The sequence below is a fragment of the Pithys albifrons genome, chromosome 2 (genome assembly GCF_047495875.1).
Source record: "Pithys albifrons albifrons isolate INPA30051 chromosome 2, PitAlb_v1, whole genome shotgun sequence".
Taxonomy (NCBI): domain Eukaryota; kingdom Metazoa; phylum Chordata; class Aves; order Passeriformes; family Thamnophilidae; genus Pithys; species Pithys albifrons.
Genome location: NC_092459.1, coordinates 51,524,975 through 51,546,367, shown reverse-complemented (window position 1 = coordinate 51,546,367; position 21,393 = coordinate 51,524,975). Strand labels below are relative to the sequence as shown.

Genomic DNA, 21,393 nt, shown 5'->3' with positions numbered 1-21,393 from the left:
AAGGTGCATGTCCGTACCTGAATCTTAGGTCTCCTACAAAAGGGAATGAATGCCAAGTATTTTCAGAAGCATGACCTTGATAACAAAACAATTCCTTTCAATAGACAAAAACCTTTACCTGAAATCTTTGTAAAAATCACAACGATTGAAATTTTTTATTGTCAGAACACAAGAAAGCAAAATCTAGATGAAATAAAAGTATGTATTATGGAATTTTGCTATTCATGAGAAACATTAAGGAAACAACTCAAGACAGAAAAGATTATAAATATTTAACTTCCACAGTGAGATTAAACAATATTCATCATATACAAACATGGCTACTTTATTTTAGATAGGCATAAACAACTACAATATTCATCTTGAAAACAAATGACAGAAGTGGCAAGACTGCTAAGAGTCAGAGAACTGAAATGATCTGCCACAATCAAATAGAGCTAAAGAGAGTCTGAAAACAAACATTGGTGTTTAAGTAGTTTACAAAACCTTTTGGAGACAGGGGGGAAAAAGAAAAGAAAATTGTTTTTATTTCTCACACGCATCTACATATGTCTAATGAGAACAAAAATCTCAGGAGATAAATTACAGATATTGTCTAGAATCTAACATATACTTAATATCATGGTGGGGAGAGTGAACACACCTCTGTATCAGAGAGAAGGAAGCTGTTTTGGAAAATTAAGAAATGGGATTTTTTTTTGAAACAATCATTAATTCCTGATACATCTGCTAGGTATATTAATGCGAACTGTCAAAGAGGATTAGTTAGGATGAATAATATAACCATGAGAAAATCTCGAACATGAGATACATTCTTTAGTTCTCTTCCTATTTGGATGTGTGGAACACTGGTTTTGAAGAATGACAGTAGACAAAACAGTATGTCATCCATGTTAATGTCATCTAGGTGCAGTGTTGTAAAACCATGTCTATGCTGCTAAAGTCACTACCACACTTCAGGAAGGGTGACACAGGGAAACTGGAAAGTCTGTTGATGGATTTCAATTAACCCAGCAGTCTTTAGGTGTTAGGAATCATTGCTTTTTCCTTCTGCCTCTTGACTTTCCAGCACAGCTTTGGATGATGGCACTTCTCCACCCTCTGCTCCTGCATCTAAAAATAGATAGAATTAAACATTTACACCACACATACTCTCACAGCTTTTTTAATGCAGCCAAATATTTGAGTTCACTGATCATCTCTGCTTAGACTGGCTCTTTATTACCACAGTCATAGATGCTTTAGAAAGAGAGATTAACTTGAAAGAAAAGATAAAGAACTTGCAGAGGCAGCTTCCAAAGGCAGTTGCCTATTGGTGTCGATTTGCCTGCTGCTCCTTGCACATACTGATTAATGTGCATTTGGCTTTGAGAAACGGATTGGACATGCCTTTGTATTACCGTTATACTTTTTTTTCTAGGTAGTTTCCATAGTCAAGTTAGAATATTGTGTTCCTTTGAGCACTGCTTGGTTCAGGTAGATAACATTTCAGTTTATGAACACACCAGTTATCTGTCTGACCTTCTTTGCCAATAAATACCTATGCGAATTCACCCTGTCTTCACAAGATGAGGGATTTTTTATTAATCTGATTTGGAACTTTGCTCTTTCATAGATTAAATGCTTACATGATTAATATAAGTAAAAGCTCCCCAGTGTGCCTGGTCATTACATGAAGAGTTCCACACTGCTTCTTTTGATGCTCAAGTTTACTCACTGAGAAACGAACTCCTCTTCCTTTGATTTCCTTGCAAACCATAATAATTTTCACATTATCTTAAGTCCCACATGGCTGTACCAGGGGTAACAGAATACTCAAATCTATGGCAGCACATAGCTTTTGGGGACAAGGAGAGGTCTGCTCAGCACATCTGGCTGCACCATCTTCTACTTTAACAGCCATAATCTAAGGAGTACATTTTCAGCTATCTGCCCTGGAGACTTTCTATAAAATATCACAAACACCCAAAAGAGGTACATGTCTTGGTCCCTACATATCACAGCAAATATATAATGCTGTACACAATTCATCAGCTAAAGCTCTTGGCAGAAACCAATTATGTTTTAAGTCCGATCAGAAGTTCAGAGCCTTCAGAGGTCTATACTGGTAAATAAAGAACTGAGTTATTTTATACCTTTCAGCATTATATATCACAGCACTGTTGTAGAAAGGGAGACAGAGCAATCACTTCTATTGGCAGTTTCTGTAGAGGGTTGGATGTCTAATATTAGTGGAGTCTTGCAGACAGAATAGAGAAAAATGGCTTGTTAGAGGAAATCTAATCTCATAGTTGCTACCAGTTAAGTGTGCTAACAGGTGTTGAACTGCTGAGTGTCTCCAGACAGTTATACACAATCACCTAGAAAAAAATCAGCAAACAATAAAGGTTATTGGCAGAATGGTGCCCTAATGCAGATTACCAAATGTGGGAGACCTCCTCTTCAACCTTTGGATCACCAGTGACACCAATCAGCTATTTAATCTGGTTCCAGTATGACCTCCCACTAGACCACCTATGGAAAGTCTCAGCCCTCCAAAACTTATGCAACATCAGAGGATGATCAGACAGGATACAGATGGTCTTCACTTCAGTTAGGCTCCAAGTTAAACAACTGGTGACAGAATCTCTCCTGTTTATCTCATGAGAACATTAATTTGGTGTGGCTTGCAGAGTACATGGACATTTGAATCACACAGCTACAATCCCTGCATAATCATAAAGAATAAAGCAAAGTCTCTTTTCTCTTCTAAGCCAGACAAAAGGTATTAGCACATCCTGTTCCTGACTTTTCACTATGACAGCAGCTGACAGCATTTTAAAAAGAAGAAATGTATGATCCAATGAGCATTAGCTAAATCTGAAGCAAGATGGAGAGAGTCCTCCTCACCATTTCCCATAATCTTCACTGAATCTGAATTTCAGAGCAGAAACAAAATAGGGCATACTTTATATAGCCACATGTTCCATCTTCTCCACTTCTCTCATTTATCTAAGTTCTTTGTTCTGAGCTGGAAATTACTTTCGTTTTTTAGCAAATTATTGTTAAAGCCTGAAACAGGCCAAAAGAGATGCCTGTTAGAGCCCCAAATGTTTTGCAAACTAACTCTTTCCCTGTCACAGTGTTTGAACTTCAAGACCGTCTTTCTATTTTGATGAATTCTTCTCAATTTGCTTGCTGTTTCATCAGAAGTTCAACTTACAACACAACTAGGCTGCAATTCCCATCTGATGCCTGGGGATTTGCCATCCCCAAAAAGCATCCAAGCAGTCAGTGGAGCTAACTGCATCCCATATTAATTTCCTATTATCACTGCTGTAAACTGCTGATAACAGAATCTGCTCCCTTCCAGCATGCTCTGGCACAGCTGTATGTCAATGACAAAAACAAAGGACAATTCCACGATCTTAATTGTTCTTCAAATCCCAGCAGTGCTGGTCCTTGTATTTGTAAGAAAGCATTGCTACATCTTCATAAAACTAACATAGTTGTGTTTCATTTTTTCTTAATGTATTGGATGGGGACCAGAAGAGGAGGACTATTCTGTCTGGAGGGCTAAATACTTATTTTATGCTATGCTGTAACATTTCTTATAACAAGACTTTCACTCTTTCCTGTTTATTTTTCAGGGAGGAAAAAAAAAAGGCTGAAGAAAGAAAATTTTTACGCTTTTAAAAGTATACTCTTTCCAACTACTAAACTTGTCAGAGGCCAAAGTGAAACAAACACAAGAAACTTATCTACAGCTATTGTATTCTTTTGTCCTTTGTTTAACATGGTGCACCTCCCTCAAAGTTCACTGCTCTAAAGAATACAAAGGTTTGTTACACATAATATAGCAATGAATATTTCAGTGGTTGGACTGGTCACTTCACTTCCACAGCTCCTGATACTGATAACAACATAAATTCTCATCTACCTCCCCTTGGTAATTCTCTCCTGCTGAGGTCTGACTGTGCCAGGCAGAAGAGCTATTTGGAACAAAAACCTCCATAATATATGAAAACCAAAACATTAAAAGTTAAGTGACTGTTTGGACTTTGGAATGCATTTCCAGTGCTTCAGTTGCACACATCAGAAGAAGAAAATCTGTAGGGATATAATTTTCATATTCATAGAGAAAAATACTCTCCTTGAGACAAAGGAGTTTTAACTGCAAAGGGCTCCCAGCTTTACTTTGAATGTACTATGACACAGGGATCCCACCTGCTCTTCCAGATTCAACCAGTTCCCCTCACTACTACCTTGCAGCCTGAAGGTATCTGATCTTGCTGTCTTTCCCATTTTTTAGTTTATCTCCACTCTCTTTTCTTCATAAATCTTTGAATTTTCCTTTTTCAAAAGTAATGCCTTCTTCCAGTACCCATTCAGATTGTTATTTTCCTCTCTTTTCCTAGTTCAAGTCAGGATAAGGTCATTCAGTCCCTTCTCACTCCTCCTGGAAATGTTCTTTCTACCTGGCCAGAAGGTAGAAAACCCATGTTTGCTTTAGATTACAGAATCTCAAATACATGAATACAAAATAAATCACCAAAGCAACAACAATTTGTTATCAAATAAATCCTCCCATCTTCCACCAGCATCCCAGAGTCTTTTGTAGTGCTTTAGGAGGCCGTGAACTCATCTTCCTATAATTGCTTCAGGGAATGTAAAATGAGGACATGCATCCTCAGAGAATAAGATTCCTCCTATAATCTACTTCAGTTCATATTCATGGACCCTCCACACCTCAGTGCAAGCATACCTACCCCTGTGCTGCACCCACACCGTCACTGCTCCTGGATATGGGACCATTGATGCTGGTGGCACTTGTCACAATAGCACAGTGATGGGCTGTGGGAGTGACAGTGTGTGTGTGTCCATCTTCTAAGGTCTGAGGTAATTAAGGAGTGCACCCTTAAGGACCAGAGAGCTACCTGTAAAATGTGGATGCCTTGTGACCAGTAGAATCTTTCCATGTATGATAGGTGAACTATTGACCAATAGAGTGCTGGCATGTTATATACAGGAGTGGATAAAAGTGAAGCTGTTACTAAAAATAAAGTCCTTTGTCTTCGGTGAGCTTTCTGATCACACTGCAGTCTGAGTTGCCTCTGCCTCCTCTGACCACTGCTAATCTAATCTACATTAGCCTGACAAAGGGTGACCCCAATAATGGGCATGAGAAGAAAAAGTTTCCTGAAAAGATTTCTCATTCACATTAAAAAAGTAGGGGTAAAGCATACTTAGGGCCAACCTATAATTTTCACTTCATAGGCATTACAAACCAGATTTTTTCTGAATCTGAAAATCCCCCTAAAGTCACCCTTAAAGTAAAAAACTCACAATAAAGCTGTGATTAAACCTCTGCTAAATCAACACAGCACCTTATCAAATTAAAGGACATGGCAAAATAGGGCACTGGTCTCAGACAGCAAAGTTGAAAGCCTACTAGCAGGAGGAAAACACTATAAACCCTGCTCTTAATGTATATGCCTGAATTAGGTTAACTGTCATTTGATTAACAGCACAGCTTTCTGTCTTGTGCTAAGTTATCTCGGTGTAGCAGTACACTTGAATTTATAGCTGGAGTGATGGGTTTTTCAAGTTGGCCATCAATGCAGCCCGAACACAACTTCCTCAGGGAAACTGGGATTCAGTTCCCAGCGCTGAACAGTTTCCACAGGCTGATGAACACTGAATCTGTGGGTGGATATGGCAGACTTACTAAAGGTTCATATTAATTTGCCTTATTGGGAGGTACAAGTGGTAACTGCTTCGGAAAGTTGAATTTATTAATAAATGAAGAAAGAAATATTAGTCTTGACATCAGAACTGCATAGTGGCAGTTGTCTTAAGGAGACAGCAAAGGACAACTGCAGAAAAATGTTCCTGTCTACATGTGCAGCCATTACCTTCTGAAACAGAGAGCTCAGCCAGTTTGTGTGGCAGGTCTGAAGTCCCAGCACCAGCAGGAGAGCCCAGGATATCTGGTAAGGCATTCCGGCGCCCTGCCCGTCCTGATGCTGCAAAATCTGTGACCACAGGCTCCACATCAGTCATCGCTGACTCCTTTCCTCATAGCAACATCTGCATATGGAACAAACAGAAGAAGCAAACAGCTGTAGTCTGATGGATGCTAATCACCTGCTCAATAATCCAACAGCCATAGGCTTTGCCAAATGCTTCTTTTGTTATTAAAAGCCATACATTTCCACACTGGCCGCTTAAGCTTTATTTCTGCCCCAGAAGAAAAGCATGTCTGTGCATTTCAACTCTGTACCTACAAGAAACCTGTAGGGTCAGCAGCCTTTCTGCCAGCCATACGTGTGTCTTTTTACCTGTTCACTCTTTTTAAGTGGTTTTGCCACACTACCACTTGGAAGGAAACAAACTCTCTGTTGTCATACAGTATGTAAGAAGTAAAGCATGTTTTCTTTATTATGAATCTTGTTCAGATTCTTATTTAGAATCTGGTTAGAACAAACTCATTTCACAGAGGAGCAAATTATACAAAAAAAGACCTCTCAAAACCAAACTGAAATTCTTCATAAAATTTCTTTATTCAGTAGATACCAAACCACTTGCTTTCCTGTGCTCCTTGTTAGCCTGGTTGAACTTCCACTTGTGCATGTGACTTATCTCATAAGTAATTGAATCCTCAAAATAACAGAACCAACAGTGCTCTGCTCCCTTGATCCCTATCTCAAAAGCCCATTGAACTGAATGGCAAAACTGCCAACCAAAAGGGGCTTTGGATCAGGCACAGAGGTGCTTGCAGGATCACACCCCAAGGCAACAGAATAAATGACAACACCCAGAGCAAAAGATGATACTTGGCTGCAGGTGGCACACAGGGATAGTGTGTGAAAACTGAAATAAGCAGTCACAAAAGACTATCATACCAGAATTTACACAATAATTTCTGATAATTAACAGAGTAATTTCTAATAAATAGGAATCTATTCCTCAAAAACTTGCAGTTACTTGTTCTACACAAATGCAGTTCTATATGCAAGTGGAAACAGGAACTTTGTTTGTATGGTCAGTGCTTTCAGTGGGGAGGGATACACACAGGACAGGAGACCAATCTGATGGAAGGCTGTCAGCTTTCGGTTGACAACTGGCTGTATTTAGGGTAAGAAGTGGATAAGGAAAGTCACAACCATGTTAGTGTTGTCTGTGTGGGAAGGAAACCTTTCTAAAATTCTGCTACGGTTGGGAAATTAAGTGCTTTGATTCCATGGATAGAAAAAACTAACACCAAACATGACTTGCGCTGATGTGCAGGAAGGAGGGGCAGAAATTTCATTATTGATGATGATCTGGCATTTCCACCACAAACATTCTCTCTCTCAAAGTGCCTTTCAGCTGTGTCACTTCAAAAACAAGAATAAATAATCTACTTTGTATGTCTAAATACTCTGTAATAAAAGAAATTATTTCTTTGTCAAGAAATGAAGGCAAAAGTAAAATCTGCAAGTCGAAAGATTATCTGAACATGCAAATAAACCACTTTCTTTAATCAAAGTCAGTAACTGAAAGTTCTGACCTGGAGGTTTATCAGAAGGTTCCTGTCCTGCATGAAAACAGGTCAAGTCCAAATGAATCTTTTCTGTAGGTGGCAAAAATATAAAAACATGGATATTCAAGAATGTAACTTTTGAGAAAATACATAAAGTACATGCACTGACATTCTCAGTTAGATATTGCATTATACTATGTATTAATTAAAATGGGTGAGATCAGCACTTGACATGTAATATAAAAACAAGGAGAAAGAAGCCATGTTTACAGACGCAGTCTCATAGCTTTTTGTGCATGTTCATATTTACTTAACTGCAGGTGTTCTAAACGTTTTTCTTCACATGCTCACCAGAGCAAGTAAAGACACTGTAAATTACACTTCGGAACAGAAAATATTTGGGAGCTTCTTTTGCTTAGTAAACTGTCAAAATTTGTTCCCAGTGCCAAAATACCAGTTCCTGCCCATTTCATTTCAGGTATTTATACAGTGAAGACAGTAATATTGTTGAGAGTTGACTGCTATTCACACGAAGATCTACAGAATAACATTAGCATCAAAGCACATCAAAGACTCTCAAGCCTGCCTTGTGGAGTTTTTCCCCCTCTTTTCTCTCCTGCATGGATGTTTTGGTCCCTAAATGGTTACTTTCTAAATGGAGAAAATCTACTCTACAACTCATGCTGTATTAAACTACTGTTCTGCAGTACAGTTTCACCTCACCCACCTTGTGTACTTGTTTCAAATCCACCCCTTTCCTCTCCAGCACATCCCTTTCTCCTTGGATGCAATCTCCCTTCATTGCACAATATTAGACAACACAGGAAATTGAGGAAGGATACAGTCTGATGTGCTTTTGTGTACATTAATTTTGATTTATGCACTTGACTAAAAATTTTGCAGAGACAAATCTACAACATCTGTCAGACAGAAAATCAGCTGATCATTATCCATATGTCTGGTGACCATAACTGAAATGTAGCTATCTAAAAATAATAAAAGTACACCATCCTTTACATACATAGCAGTTATCATTATGCTTTCACCTTTGATTTTTCTAAGCTACACTGTGCTAGCACAGGATATTCTCTAAGTATATTTGAAAGACAAAGGACTACCCCAGCAGGCTTAGAATTGACATTACAATACTTTAGTCCATTTAGGTCCATAAATAAAAACTTAAGTTCATCTCCAAACATATGACAGACATTATTCAAAATAGCTTGCTGCTGTACTCAAGAGAAGTGGCATTTTGTTCTTTAATGTTCTAAGAAATTTTTTCAATGTAATTCTGATGCTTTCTTATAATAGTATTTTCTAAGGTCTACATCCAAGTAAGGAAGTAGAGTTTCTCCTCTTCATCTGTTTCTACCTTTAATGTTTTTAACATATCCATCAGGAAATATCTGCCTTTCTAGCATCTTCTTGCATCAGTTAAGCACAGTATTATTCATCCTTCCTCATACAGTAAACAATAATTACAATGTGCATAGCACCTATTTTCTCAATTCACTCCTCCTCCTGCTGGCAACATCACCTTCAGCTTCACAGAACCCATTTTGCCCTAGCCTTTTCCCAGATAAAGATACATCTTGCCTGCATGCAGTTGCTTCGCTCAATTTCTAAATTACTGTTATCATTTTTCTCTCATGTCACTGCTCACCAGATGAATGGTGAACAGCTCTAAAGAATAATGTCAGATTTCCATAACAGAAGGTTCTGTACTTCCCCAGCTTCATTTTTTTCCATTGCAAAAGCCCACGCCACCTGAAAGGCAACCATGACGAAATGAAGAGTTGGCATGGGGTGCTGGCTATTTGCAAAGGGTCAATAATAGGAAGGCAGGTGGATGTCTTAAAGTTGGAGATCCAAGGCTTTGACAGGCATTCAAACTAGCACCCATCAGTACTCCATGGCACTACGCTAACTTTGCAGCTCATTCCCGGGCCAGGTTTTTGGGAGTACTAGGTTAATCCTCTCATATGCACCTCTGAAATCCCTGCAGGACCACTCAGAACACACAACGGACCACTAAGGTGTGCAAGGGGGAAAGAAAGGCTACAACAAAAGGCAAAACTCAATTACTGATATATCAGACATTCAAGTAAGTGTCCTGAGACAAAACAATGGCAAACAAACTATCAGTGGCATTTTTTCTGAGAGATAGCTAGTTTGTTAATGTTTGAATCTTTGCCCTTTGGGGGAAAATGAGTCACAGAAGAAGCTGTTGAGAATGTATTAAAATAAATGACAAAGGAAAAGAAAAAATAAGTCTCCTGAAACAATTTGTGTGGAGAAACAAGGAAAATAATGCTTCAAGGTGCTCAGTTGTACAAGGTGCAGTCTACATGAAATGTCACAGCTGTCTCTTCCTCACTCTCATTTGTTAGGAAGTAGATAAATTACCACCTTAAGTACTTGTGAAAGATGTTTTTTCTTCTAGTCTTTCTACTAACACAGAAAAAACACTGGATTTGTTCTGCTTCGAAGGACAAACTATTCTTCAGTAAATGTCAAAAGGTTCCTGATATTGGTATTGTGGCAACTCCACTCCATGCAGAAGACTGAAAGACGGCACTGCTTGCAACTCAGGCATTCTGTCAGAAACTTTTCTTCTAGGTCTTTCTGAGCAGTCTCTGCCTGTAGCAGAGAGCACTACACTTCCCAAACACTGTTCCCTTTGAATGCCCCTTAGTAGGAACAAACTGGAACACATTAAATCCTCTCACAAACAGATGAAAAATACAATACCCAAGTAGTACTTTCAGAGGCAGACTGAGTCTGTATCTTGAGAGTCTCTTACTGTGAGATGCATTTCAGCATCTTAATATATTCAGAAAGAACTTTAGTCCTTTTGGTGTTGATTAGTTTGTTTTTATTTACTTGTAAGTAATGAGTGTTCTCCAAGCACCTGAGGGATCAAAATTTTCTAAGTAAGGAGAACGGAACAGAAAACTTATTGGATGAAGTGCTTCTGACTGTGCAAGTCAGAAGAAGACCACATCTCCTTGCTATGCAGTTGCCACACTTTCACATCCACTTCTGGTGCAGCTGCATCCTGATGGCTTTGTCTCCTCTTACCGAAGGTCTCAGAATAGGAACATTCTCATTATATGTGCTCATCTAATCGTTATACGTTATCCTGAGGTATTTCTGGATCACAGTAAAGGAAAAAAAAAACAAACAAACCAGGAACATTCATGCTTTTAAGGAAGACAGCCCCAAGATTATGACAATGACTAACAGTAACCTAGACACTTGCATAACAAATGTTGTGAAAAAAAATTGTTATGTTTTTTTCACATCAGGAACATTTGTTATACACTGGTAGTCCTAATACTGGGAAGCATACAGAAGATAAGCAGGTGGTCTTTACTATATATATATCCAAACACATCTATCTCGATTTTGTTTGGGGTTTACAAAAAGACACCACACGTTTCTTAACACACAGAAGCAATGTAGCTAACTATATGAATGTTAGAAGTGAATCACTATGGAAAAAGAAGCAAATTTATTAGCTTTCTGTTTTTTGAATGCATCACTAAACTTGAAACAATGTTTCATGTTAGAAAGATGGTTTGGCTTTCCTGTACTAAGAGCTTGCCTCTCTAGTCCAGGTTCTCTAAAAAATTGTTGTTTTTCCCTACAGGGAAACCAAGTTACATCCAATCTCAGTAAATCTACAGTGCAGAAACATGCCTGAGTCTTTCTACAGTGTGTCAGTCTGGTTGTTACAGCCCATATAACACATGATATTTTTGGGATGATATTTGAAAGTTTGGTATATTGTATAACACATTTTCACTTTTGGTTGTTTGCAGTGTACACAGCTGGACAGATGTTTAACACAAAGATCTCGTGTGTTCCTTTTGCTCTGGATACCTGACCGGCTCTACATTCTTGCACCAGAGGCAACATCCTTACTAATAACGTGCAAAAATGGCTTCCATACATGTTTTTCCTAATACCAAACTGGTCAGCCTAGGGTATCATGAGTATACCATTTTTCCATTTCCTGCCTTGGTGCTCTCAGAAGCACTGAATGAAAGTCCAAAATCTTGATTCTGTAGTTCAGATCTCCTCATTTTGGGGCACAGAATCTGAAAGCCAAGGCCAAACCTGTAGGAATTTTTATTTCCTCAGAATGGTACTCTGAAACTTTCAGTTGAATTTTCTTATCACTTCCACAAAGCCAGTATTATACTCATGGGAAGGACAAGAGGAAAAAAGCCACATAATCTATTAATCCTGCTCCTTTACACTTCTGGAGAATGGTGGTGCAGTTCACACTCTATAAACCCATAGAGAGTACAAAGCTTTGCTGTGAACTGTGTTTGATCCCTGAGTGCTCTAATGCACAGGACACATTACAAAACTAACAGCAGTTCTAAGTAATGGCTCAATTTTCCCTTTGTGAAAGAAAATAAGGGAGAGAGGAGAAGGGGTCATGATACCAACAACTGAATCAGAAATTACTTGCAATAAGTAATAAATGAAGTGACATTAGCTGAAGGCAGTCAATACCAGGAAGGAAAGCATGTCATTTTCCAAGCGTCTGTGAGTGACCAAAAGCAATGACAGACATAAATGTTTGTTGACTTCATGGGAAACACAATTCAATTCAAACTCAGCTATGCTGGAAAGAAATCAAACAGATCACTGACTATGGAATAAGAAATGAAGTTCAGCGGTAACAAATCAACTGACCAATCTAATTCTTCCTTTTATATTTTGGCCATGCATCCTCACAGAGTTTTCATTTCCTGTTGCAAAATGTATAAATATCACCTGTCCCACATACCCTCAAATCACTTTCTGAGTTCAGCCACACAATGCCAACCTTCTAAATCCTTTCCTACTGTCTGCATCTGGCTTGAAATCCAAGAGAATTTTGCCTACTTAGAGGAGTATATGTGAGGAGTAATTTGGAAATTAGAAATAATTTTTAAGGCTAATCTTTCAGAGGCCCTGCAACTACAACATTGAACTTCACTTGTATTTATGATTTTTTGCATTGCCAAAGGCGCACAGGAAATAAGTATCCCCCAACCTCTCCAATTTGGTTGTTTCTCAGTCTTTCAACTGATAATTCTTTAGGGAAGAATCAAAGACCTTTTTCCCTCTACTTTGACATCTGCTGTCCCAGCATCCCACAAACACTTCTGCAACACAGACCAGTTTACAACTATGTAAGCCTTCTTTGGAAGGCAAGCAAGAGAGAGGCGGGGAGGAAGAGAGGCCTGTTCAAGTTTGAGGAAAATTTCAGAAGACTAAATCTGATGCCAGATGAGCACAGAGAAGGACATAATAGAGAACCTATAGATTAGCAGCAAAGTAGCTAGACAGCTAACAGATTAGTTGTATTTCATTTGTATAATTCTTCCTTCTTCAAACCTCTGAGCTGTATTTTTTATGGTCAGGAGACTATCCCATCCTCTCCATGGACTTCTTCCCTGGTCAGGTCAGTTGCACCTTACTGATATGGAAATACTTGGGTTTAGCAAGTTTTGTAGTCACACCCCTTAGCCTTAGCATTTCTTCACCTGAAGACCGCATAGGATACTCTCTGTCTTCTAATGATATGATTTATGTCTGATGAAAATTTTGGACAAGTCATTCCAACAAAATCCAAGCACCATTTTTCTCTTTAAGTTGAAGCAAAACTTTGCAATTTTAATTTTTCATTTCTGCATTCTGGTTTCATAGTGCCAAGCACACACAAGGAGAAGTCACAATTTCCAGACCAAAAATTACTCATAGCAGTCTGTTCTAATATTAAAAAAAACAACAGCAACCAAATCAACAAAAAAGGAACTGAAACTTAGTATTAATTCCTAGTTACACACAGAGGTCTAGATACAGCATTTAAAGCAAAGTCAGCTTAACTCTATTCTTTATTGAGCAGTTAAAGCGCTAACATACTAATAAAGGCTAATTTTATTTCCTTTATCACACCAAGCTGCAACAAAGCCTGCTTGTCTTTGTCACCAGTGAATCTGTGAATCTAACACTCCAAGTTTTTATTATTCTATATCTTCCTTAAGCACCAGTCTGACAGGTAAAGCACTTGACAACTTCAGCTATTTCAGTACGGTTTATTGTTGATGCCTCTACCACTTCTTCACAAAGACCAAATCTCAGTCTGAAAGCCCACTAAGATATCTCTTGCAGACATCACCCCAACACCTCATTCAAATACCATTCTCAGGGTCTCAGCATTCTTTGCTTTCATCATGAAGTTCTGCATAACTATTTCCCCCATAATCATTCATATGTTTCTCACTTCAGTTGCTTCTTGTACTCCACAAGTGATCTGGGTTTCCTGAACTACTGTCCTGGCTCATTCATGAATGCATCTGGAAATACAGTCCAAAATACTTCATTTGGCATTCTTCACTGGATAGGATGTTGGAAAGAAAATCATGTTTGCTCAACACAATAAACCTTTAATTAGTTAATAAAATATAATTTTAATAACTCAGTCCAAGGGTAGTAAAAACTCCTTAATTTTGCAAATTTAAGTGAACTATTGTAGGATAGTCCTATAAAGCCATGTCTGGTCTACTCGAAGGTCTTTCCAATTACAATTTTCTAACTAATAAAAGATATTTCCTTACCCTAAAAACTTTCTCTTGACCATGTCCTTAAGTCCACCAGTGGAGCTGGAAAGTTCTACAAAATCATTTTGGTTCAGTTTGCCCTCAGGGGAAGGTGAACAAACAGAGAAGAGAACACTGTGCTTTTCAGTGACTAGTGACTTTTAAAGTGTGCCTGGGCAGAAAACAGCCATTTGGCAAGTGAAGTCTAATACAAACAAAATGGAGTTAACCCCCAACTGCAAGTCAATCTGGTGCACTGAAGAAGTCTTAATGAGTTACTGAAAGTTCCTACTCCTGTGCTTGACATGTCAGTGACTTTAACATTCACAAAGATTAAAAATCAATAGGACTTACAGCTACATTTTGAGAAGTTATATGACTTTGCTGCACTGTCTTTGAAAATTGCATTTTAAATCTGGACCCTCAGTTCCCTGCTCTGTATGTTCAATTCATATTTTATTTATGATTTAGCATAAATTTTTGCTTCAGCAACAGTATTTCTTCAATATTAAATAAATAATTTTTCATTTAATTCTCCAGTATAAACCATGCTTACTTTAATACAATTCCACTCAGGTCATATCCTCTAGAGCTTACCTGTTCAGTCTTGGCAGTAGTTCTATTTACTGATTTTAATGAAATTACAGTTAGAAGAATTTGCCCCCTCCAATAGTGACTCACCAAGAAAACAGACTGAGATTTGAGAAATTTATCTTCTTTTAGGCTTACATGTTAAGTAATGATCTTAATTCACAAGACTTTCTCAATTATATTTACAATAGACTTTCACTTGCAAGTAAAAAAAATAAATTCAATCAATTACAATGCACTGAAACATATCCTGATAGTACAGGTTTACAATTTGACCCTGCAATTCTGTAGGTTTCTGTTGCTTCCACTGAAATTTGATAATACACATAGGAAACAGTCCTAGGAGTGCACTTCTTGACATTCCACAGCAGATCACTGAGTTGGATTTGTCCGACTCAGGTTTGGTGATAAGAGTTGTCTGCAGAGGATCAGATATTTGATGATACAGTCCTTAGTTACCTGTGCACCAGAAAATCTGTGACTGCACAGATAAAGGTCAGAGACTGAAGGGTATTTACACCCACAGGCACAAAAGATCAGAACTATGCAAACCTCAGAGTTACTCCTCTGCTGGAAAATTCTGAGACTGGGGGAAAAACTTCTTCCAAAGAATAAGGAATATGGGGGCACAAATATTTGAGAGCATCTTGTTCTTACATTTTCTAGGAATGAGCTAGCTACACACTGCTCCACTGAATATCACTGATGAAAGAAATGAAATAAATCAAAAATCCACAACTAATCATGGACAACTAATGATGGAAACAGATAGGCTCTATGATTATCTACAGTACACATTAAGAAATTTTTTCTTACAACTTCTTTTGGATTAACTTTACACTTCAGCTGTATCTGCAGTATTACACTTGCTCCTGCCTTCCTATTTTTAGATTACTCCATTTGTTTCCTTCATGTCTCTGCTGAAAGGATACCATTGATCATAGCAATTTATAAACCTCCCTGACTTTCATGCTATTTTAGAATGTCTCTTTTTCCTTTGAGAATAGGTTTAATAGGGACAATTCATACTAGTTACAAGCCTAAACAAGTCAGTAGAATTGCTCCTGGGATTTGCTTGGTTTAATTTCTTTAGCCTTTCAATATACTTCTATTTTATCAAAATATGCATCACCTTTATTACCTTCCAATGCCCTTAGCCTAGGACATTAACAAAGCTTTCTTATCTTAGGGCTTCACAGTTATAGGCTAGTTTAATAAAAAAATAAGTATTTCAATCAAATTTCTAGTAAAATAGACTAAGGAAATTATTTTATGGTCTCACTGAGCTTACTTGGCAATTGAGGAAAATTATTGTCTCTCAGAAAAAGTAAGCCCTAAAAGCAAATCCCTACCTACAAATATTATAGCCTATCTGTTGTACAAGAAGAAGAACTATACAGACCTTTCCAAGGCATGTCTGAGGCTGGCAGTCAGGTAATTTCCACACAGTTGAATTAATATATTTTAAATTAATTCAATTAAAATTCTCTCAAATTAAGGCAGATGGCTTTAAAAGAATCTTTTTCATTTTGGTAATGATACTTCAGTAAAGATGACCTGCTATTGAAACACCTGGATAATATACCTCAGATAGGGATCAAAAAAGGTGTATTTATATCTCAAATCATAAATAGGCTGTGAAAATAACCAAAACATATAGGATGATTCAAAAGATGACAGTAGAAACTTTAAAAGTGCTTTTTGTAAATGATTTGAATGAAGTACTTGCAGTCTTAAAAAGGGGACTAGAAAAAAGATGGGACAGACTTTTTAGCTGGGCCTGTTGTTACAGGACAAGGGGTAGAAGTTTTAAATTGACGGAGGGTCAATTTATATTAGAAAAATGAAGAAGTTATTTACAGAGGGTGGTAAAACACTGGCACAGGTTGTCCAGAGAGGTGGTGGATGCCCCATCCCCCAAAACATTCAAAGTCAGGTTGTACTGGGCTCTGAGCAACCTGGTGTAGATGCTGATGTCCCTGTCCTTGGCAGGGAGGTTGGACTAAATGACCTCTAAAGATCCCTTCTAACACAAACCATTCTATTATTCTAAGTATGGCTGGACACTCAGGCTATTTTAGTTGGGATGCCATGAGCCACAGAACTTATACTTAACTTTCTTAATTTGCATGGGCCATTGAGGCTTAAAGAAAAGTGTAGGGATGAAAACCAAATATAAACAAGCAATCAAGTCTTGTTCCTATTTATGATACAAACAACATTTAGTGGAAATTCCACATAGTGAATCTTTTGGGTTTAAAAGCTTAAAAATCACTTTGCTTTCTCCTCATCTTTTAAGTTTTAATTTAACATTTAGTCTACTATATTCCGAGTGAGAGATGGGTTTAAATTTTGACATGTTACTACAGAGCCAGTCTTCGAAAAGTAGCAAAAGCAAAAGTAAGATCAGTCTGAGCAAATGTTGCTTTCTTTTGGAGCAGAATAGGATAGGATTTTCGTAACAGACGAATGTGGACTTCCACTGCACAGGGGTCTGCTGGAAACATGCCATTCCTGAGTCACATCAATTTTAATGAAACTTTTTTTACTAGATTTAGTTAAGAAAGGAATTGCTGACTGCTCCTGAAGAATTGTTTGCCAGTAGTCAGGGACTGGCACAGGGTGGGAGACCAATAAGCTTGAGTTCCTACGGATATGGCGAGTGCTTGAATCATCAGGCTCTTTGCTGCCTCTGAAATTTGGACTTGCTGGTTTCACCCCTACAAGCACACAAACATGACCTTACTGGGTTTTCTTGCTCTACAAAGAGCCTGTATACACTCTGAGTAGTACAGGATGTTTCCTAGAAGGCTAGGAGGTGAGGAAGGCTCAGTCCTTACTTGGCTTTATCACAAGAAGGTGGTTCCTTTGCGCTCTCATCCAGCACTGGAACCATGATGGTCAAACCCTGACTTGCCACAGAGGTCATGCAAAAGATGGGACATCCTCCACCTTAACTCCTCCCTCCTTAACCCTGAAAGTTGCAGCACCAGCTCTGCCTCTCCATTTCCTACCCTCCCATGGCAGAAAACACTTTCCCTCCTCTTTTTCTGTCCTACAGCAACACATTCACAGCCTCCCTGACATGCTGGCTCCATGTAGAAAGTGCCAGTGTCCTCTCCCCACCCAGCTTCTCCCACCAGCTCCACAGGAAGACCACAGCAAGAGCCTCCACCATCCCCACGGAGACCCTTCTCCAGGAGCACCACACACAAACCACCCCACAGAAAGACAGAAGAATGAGCAATGCAACCTGCAGAGGGGGAGTTACTCACCTGCTATTTCACTTGCTCGCTGAAGGCACTCTGATGCCAAGGAAGGATGCGCCTGAAAGAATCCCTTTCCCGTTGTTTAAAGATTACTGTTCAGCACGGATATTTTGTGTCAGGCCTCCCATACAAGTTCCTCTTGAGGTTTTGCATCCTCCATGGCATTTGGCCACACTGTATATATATACACCTGTGTAACATGTGTGATTTCAGGAGCTGCAGAATGCTCATAAACAAATTCTTCCCAACTGCTAAGCTAATGACCTCTTCTAAAATATCTATAAGCTCTGAACATTTCCTTTTTTAGCTTTGACAGCATAATCATATTACAGCCTGACACTTAGCAGTGTAAATCAATCTCTCCTCTTTTTTTTTTCAATTTTCCATGCAAATGCCTCAGAATTCTTTTTTTTTTAATTTGTTTGTTGGGTTTCTTTTGTTTTGTTTTCCCATATTTTGTCTTATTAAGCACAGAAAGAGAGAAAAAAACAGATATGTAATATTACTGAGTGAATCTTTCTGCAAACTGATACTTCTCTTTTTGGATAAATGGAAACCAACTCTAAGACTGTTTTGGAGCACACAGTCTACAAAGACGCAGAAACATACAGACTAAGTTGCATTGCTTAACTGGAAACTCCAGGGGAATTCTTTTTTGTGGAAGTATGAGCTGAGTATTTTAAAACAAAACCTGGAAGTGATACTGACAAGTGCAGATCATTGAGGGATTATGCTGATCTTGTAGTACTCAAAACATTTACTCGTTTTATGTAGTGGCATTTACTTCTGCATTAAGACCTACATATTCAAAAGGTCAAAATAAGAAGGTTGCTTGACATGGTCTCCTCTGATGAGTGCATATTCTTAGAGATGGTGGATTCTCTTTTTCTAAACACCACTCAGCACTGGACATGAGTAGAGCCTACACCTTGTCCCTAGACTCTTTCATGAATCTGGGTGGAAACTGTAGATAGTGAGATTTCAGGGGAGTCTTTCTGCAGATGACCTCTTTTTCTTGTAAAGCTACTAAAGACTCCAGGCATGACAGGAAACATTTTTCTCTGATCTTCTCTGCTACATTTTTATGTCTCACTTTAAAATGAGCAGTTGAAAGGTTTGGTTTATTTATAACTTGTGTTTTTTCCTTAAAACAATGCAGAAATAATTATGCATTTTTTGGATTGCAGATGGGGAGGCATGACTTTTCACTGGACAGACCTGTACGTTATTGTCATTTTAAAACAATGGGTCACATTCTGTTCCTTAGAACATCAACCAAACCACTTCAGATTTGTTCAATGACATGGAGGTTTAGGAGAGCACTGACAGAAAATAAATCCCTGCAGATACCCCTCCAAAAAGCCCTGCTCATTTATGATGATAGAGGGAAAAAAGTAAAGAGCAAGATTTGTTCCTGCCTGAGAAGTTTCAGCACTCATCCCTAAACTGTAAAGAGTCCCTCAAATTTGTGGTGACTCTGAAGGCCAGGTCCAACCAAAAGCAGCTATTCCTGTGCATTTCAGAGCTGTTTGCATCCAGTACTCCATTTCAGCCTCCTCACTGTCATAGAGGCCTCCAGAAACCTGGTCATGATACTGATGTATCTACAGGACTGACCTGACAATCTGCATTTTAAGGGCCACATAAATGGTTCCACCCAATGAAACCCTCTTCCCCTCTGAAGAGGGAAAAGATGCACCCAACAGAGAAACTGAACCTTTTTCTATACTTCTCGGCAGGAAACTCCCTAAAGCACTGACAGTCACAGCCAAAGAACAAAATATTAACACATAATCTAGAGTATTTTTGGCTTTTAATCTAACCACATTTATTGTACCAAATAAGAGGCTTGCTCTAGCATTTAAAAGGAGAGCATAGAAAGACAAAGATGACCTCCATAGTGTGTAGAGCCCAGTGAGCAAGAGAACACTAGCAAGGCTACAAACATTTAAATAAAGGGAAATTTCTATGTTTGCTTAGTCTGCTCAAGTCAGTAAGGAAACAAACACAGCTTTAATTAAAGTTCCTTAGAAATGGTAGATGGTTATGAAACCTTGCTAAAATATTTTAAAACTAGCTTAAAGGAGGTAGAGAACACAATACGGCAAAGGAGAGCATAATAAAAAGGCTACTTACAGGACAGCCAAAAGGGGCCGATGAACACCAGAGATGCCCAGAAACAACTGGAACGTGGTTTCAGGGCCTGGCTTTTCAGCTGACTATAGCAAAACACCAAGGGAAAGCTGAACTGTTGCCAAGAAGGAAGATAAACTTGCATGCCTTTAAAATAAATGAACAGATTATTAATTCACATACAGGAGCACATGCCTTACAGGTGGACTTTTGGACTCCAGCCTTTTTATTTCAGGGCATTTCTGGTACAAAAATAAGTTCTTAACAACCATGTCACTAAATTCTACATCTTCCCATAACAGAGGGCAAATCAATCTGCACCAACAATGCTGTTGTAGTCACCCCAAAGTGGGAACTCCCGCCTGGACACAATGTAAGGAAGCAAGCTGTGGTTATTCTGTGGCATTCTGCTCTCCAGTGGCATTCTGCTAGTCAGAGACAGAACACATAACTATGGCATAAAAAGTACTTTCACATTGTTGTAAGATAAATAATACTTTCCCAATGCATTTTCAGCAAAGGTCTACAACAGTTAGTATTTCAGCATCTACACACAGATTTCACAGCAGACAAGAAAGCTAGGTGGAAATAACCACACTGCTTAATTTTGTTTTAGCTGCCAGTTGATTTGCCTGGAAAACCAACCAGCCTGCAAGAAGAGGGTCATCTAGTGTGGCTTCTTGGCAATCTGCCACATTCTGGCCCCAAAATGCTAAGTACCTTGAAGTTAGTGGTTCAGGTATGCCTTCAGCACCCACAGCATGGTCTTTCTTCAAGAGAGGCTGGGCATAAGCTACAGAAGAAAGCCACTGCTTGAGCTGTGCCAGCAGCTCTGGCTTCCACTGTCGCCTCAAAAATAACCTGCCATCACATAATACGAGAGAAGCAAATTGATACTGCAAAGCCTCCCTTGCTTTTAAAAATCAGAAAGGTTGAAATAATTTGAAGCCATATAAATAAAAAAAGCTTCTTTTGTGCCGAGTACGTCAGCAAGGCAAAAAGAGGAAAGGAACACCGAAGAAAAATTAACTTCTCAGTTGAGGAAATGATTTAATATTCTGTACCCAGTCAAGACAGTCCCCAACTGACATTTTTCAAGGGTCAGTCACCCACAGATGAGGGAGTGGGTGGAAGGTGAGGTTTTATTTAACATTGAATAGGTTTCTTCAACACGGGACCAATGATGAGTAAAACTCAGTTGCTGTAAATCTAGAGCAATTCCACAGTTCCACATGGGGGCAACTGAGATAAGGGTCTTAACCACAAACTGTTCATATCAGCCAATTTACTTAGT

The 21,393-nt window shown here is 38.6% G+C and overlaps 1 protein-coding gene across 10 annotated transcripts in view; it reads right to left on the bottom strand.

The window, feature by feature from the left end:
• Positions 1–124: 124 nt before the first annotated feature.
• PKIB (cAMP-dependent protein kinase inhibitor beta) overlaps positions 125–21,393 on the bottom strand; it is a 54,640-nt gene continuing 33,371 nt past the window's right edge. For 5 of the 10 annotated variants that reach the window (XM_071547895.1, XM_071547893.1, XM_071547892.1 and 2 more), the window contains 2 exons: positions 5,895–6,069; positions 125–1,113 (listed from right to left, as the gene is read on the bottom strand). In XM_071547895.1, coding sequence (XP_071403996.1) covers positions 1,028–1,113; positions 5,895–6,042 — 234 coding nt within the window. In that variant the 5' untranslated portion in view covers positions 6,043–6,069 and the 3' untranslated portion in view covers positions 125–1,027. Of the gene's footprint in view, positions 1,114–5,894; positions 6,070–7,531; positions 7,595–17,972; positions 18,157–20,102; positions 20,247–21,393 lie in introns of all 10 variants that reach the window. The other 5 variants (XM_071547886.1, XM_071547891.1, XM_071547885.1 and 2 more) reach the window with 5 other exon arrangements.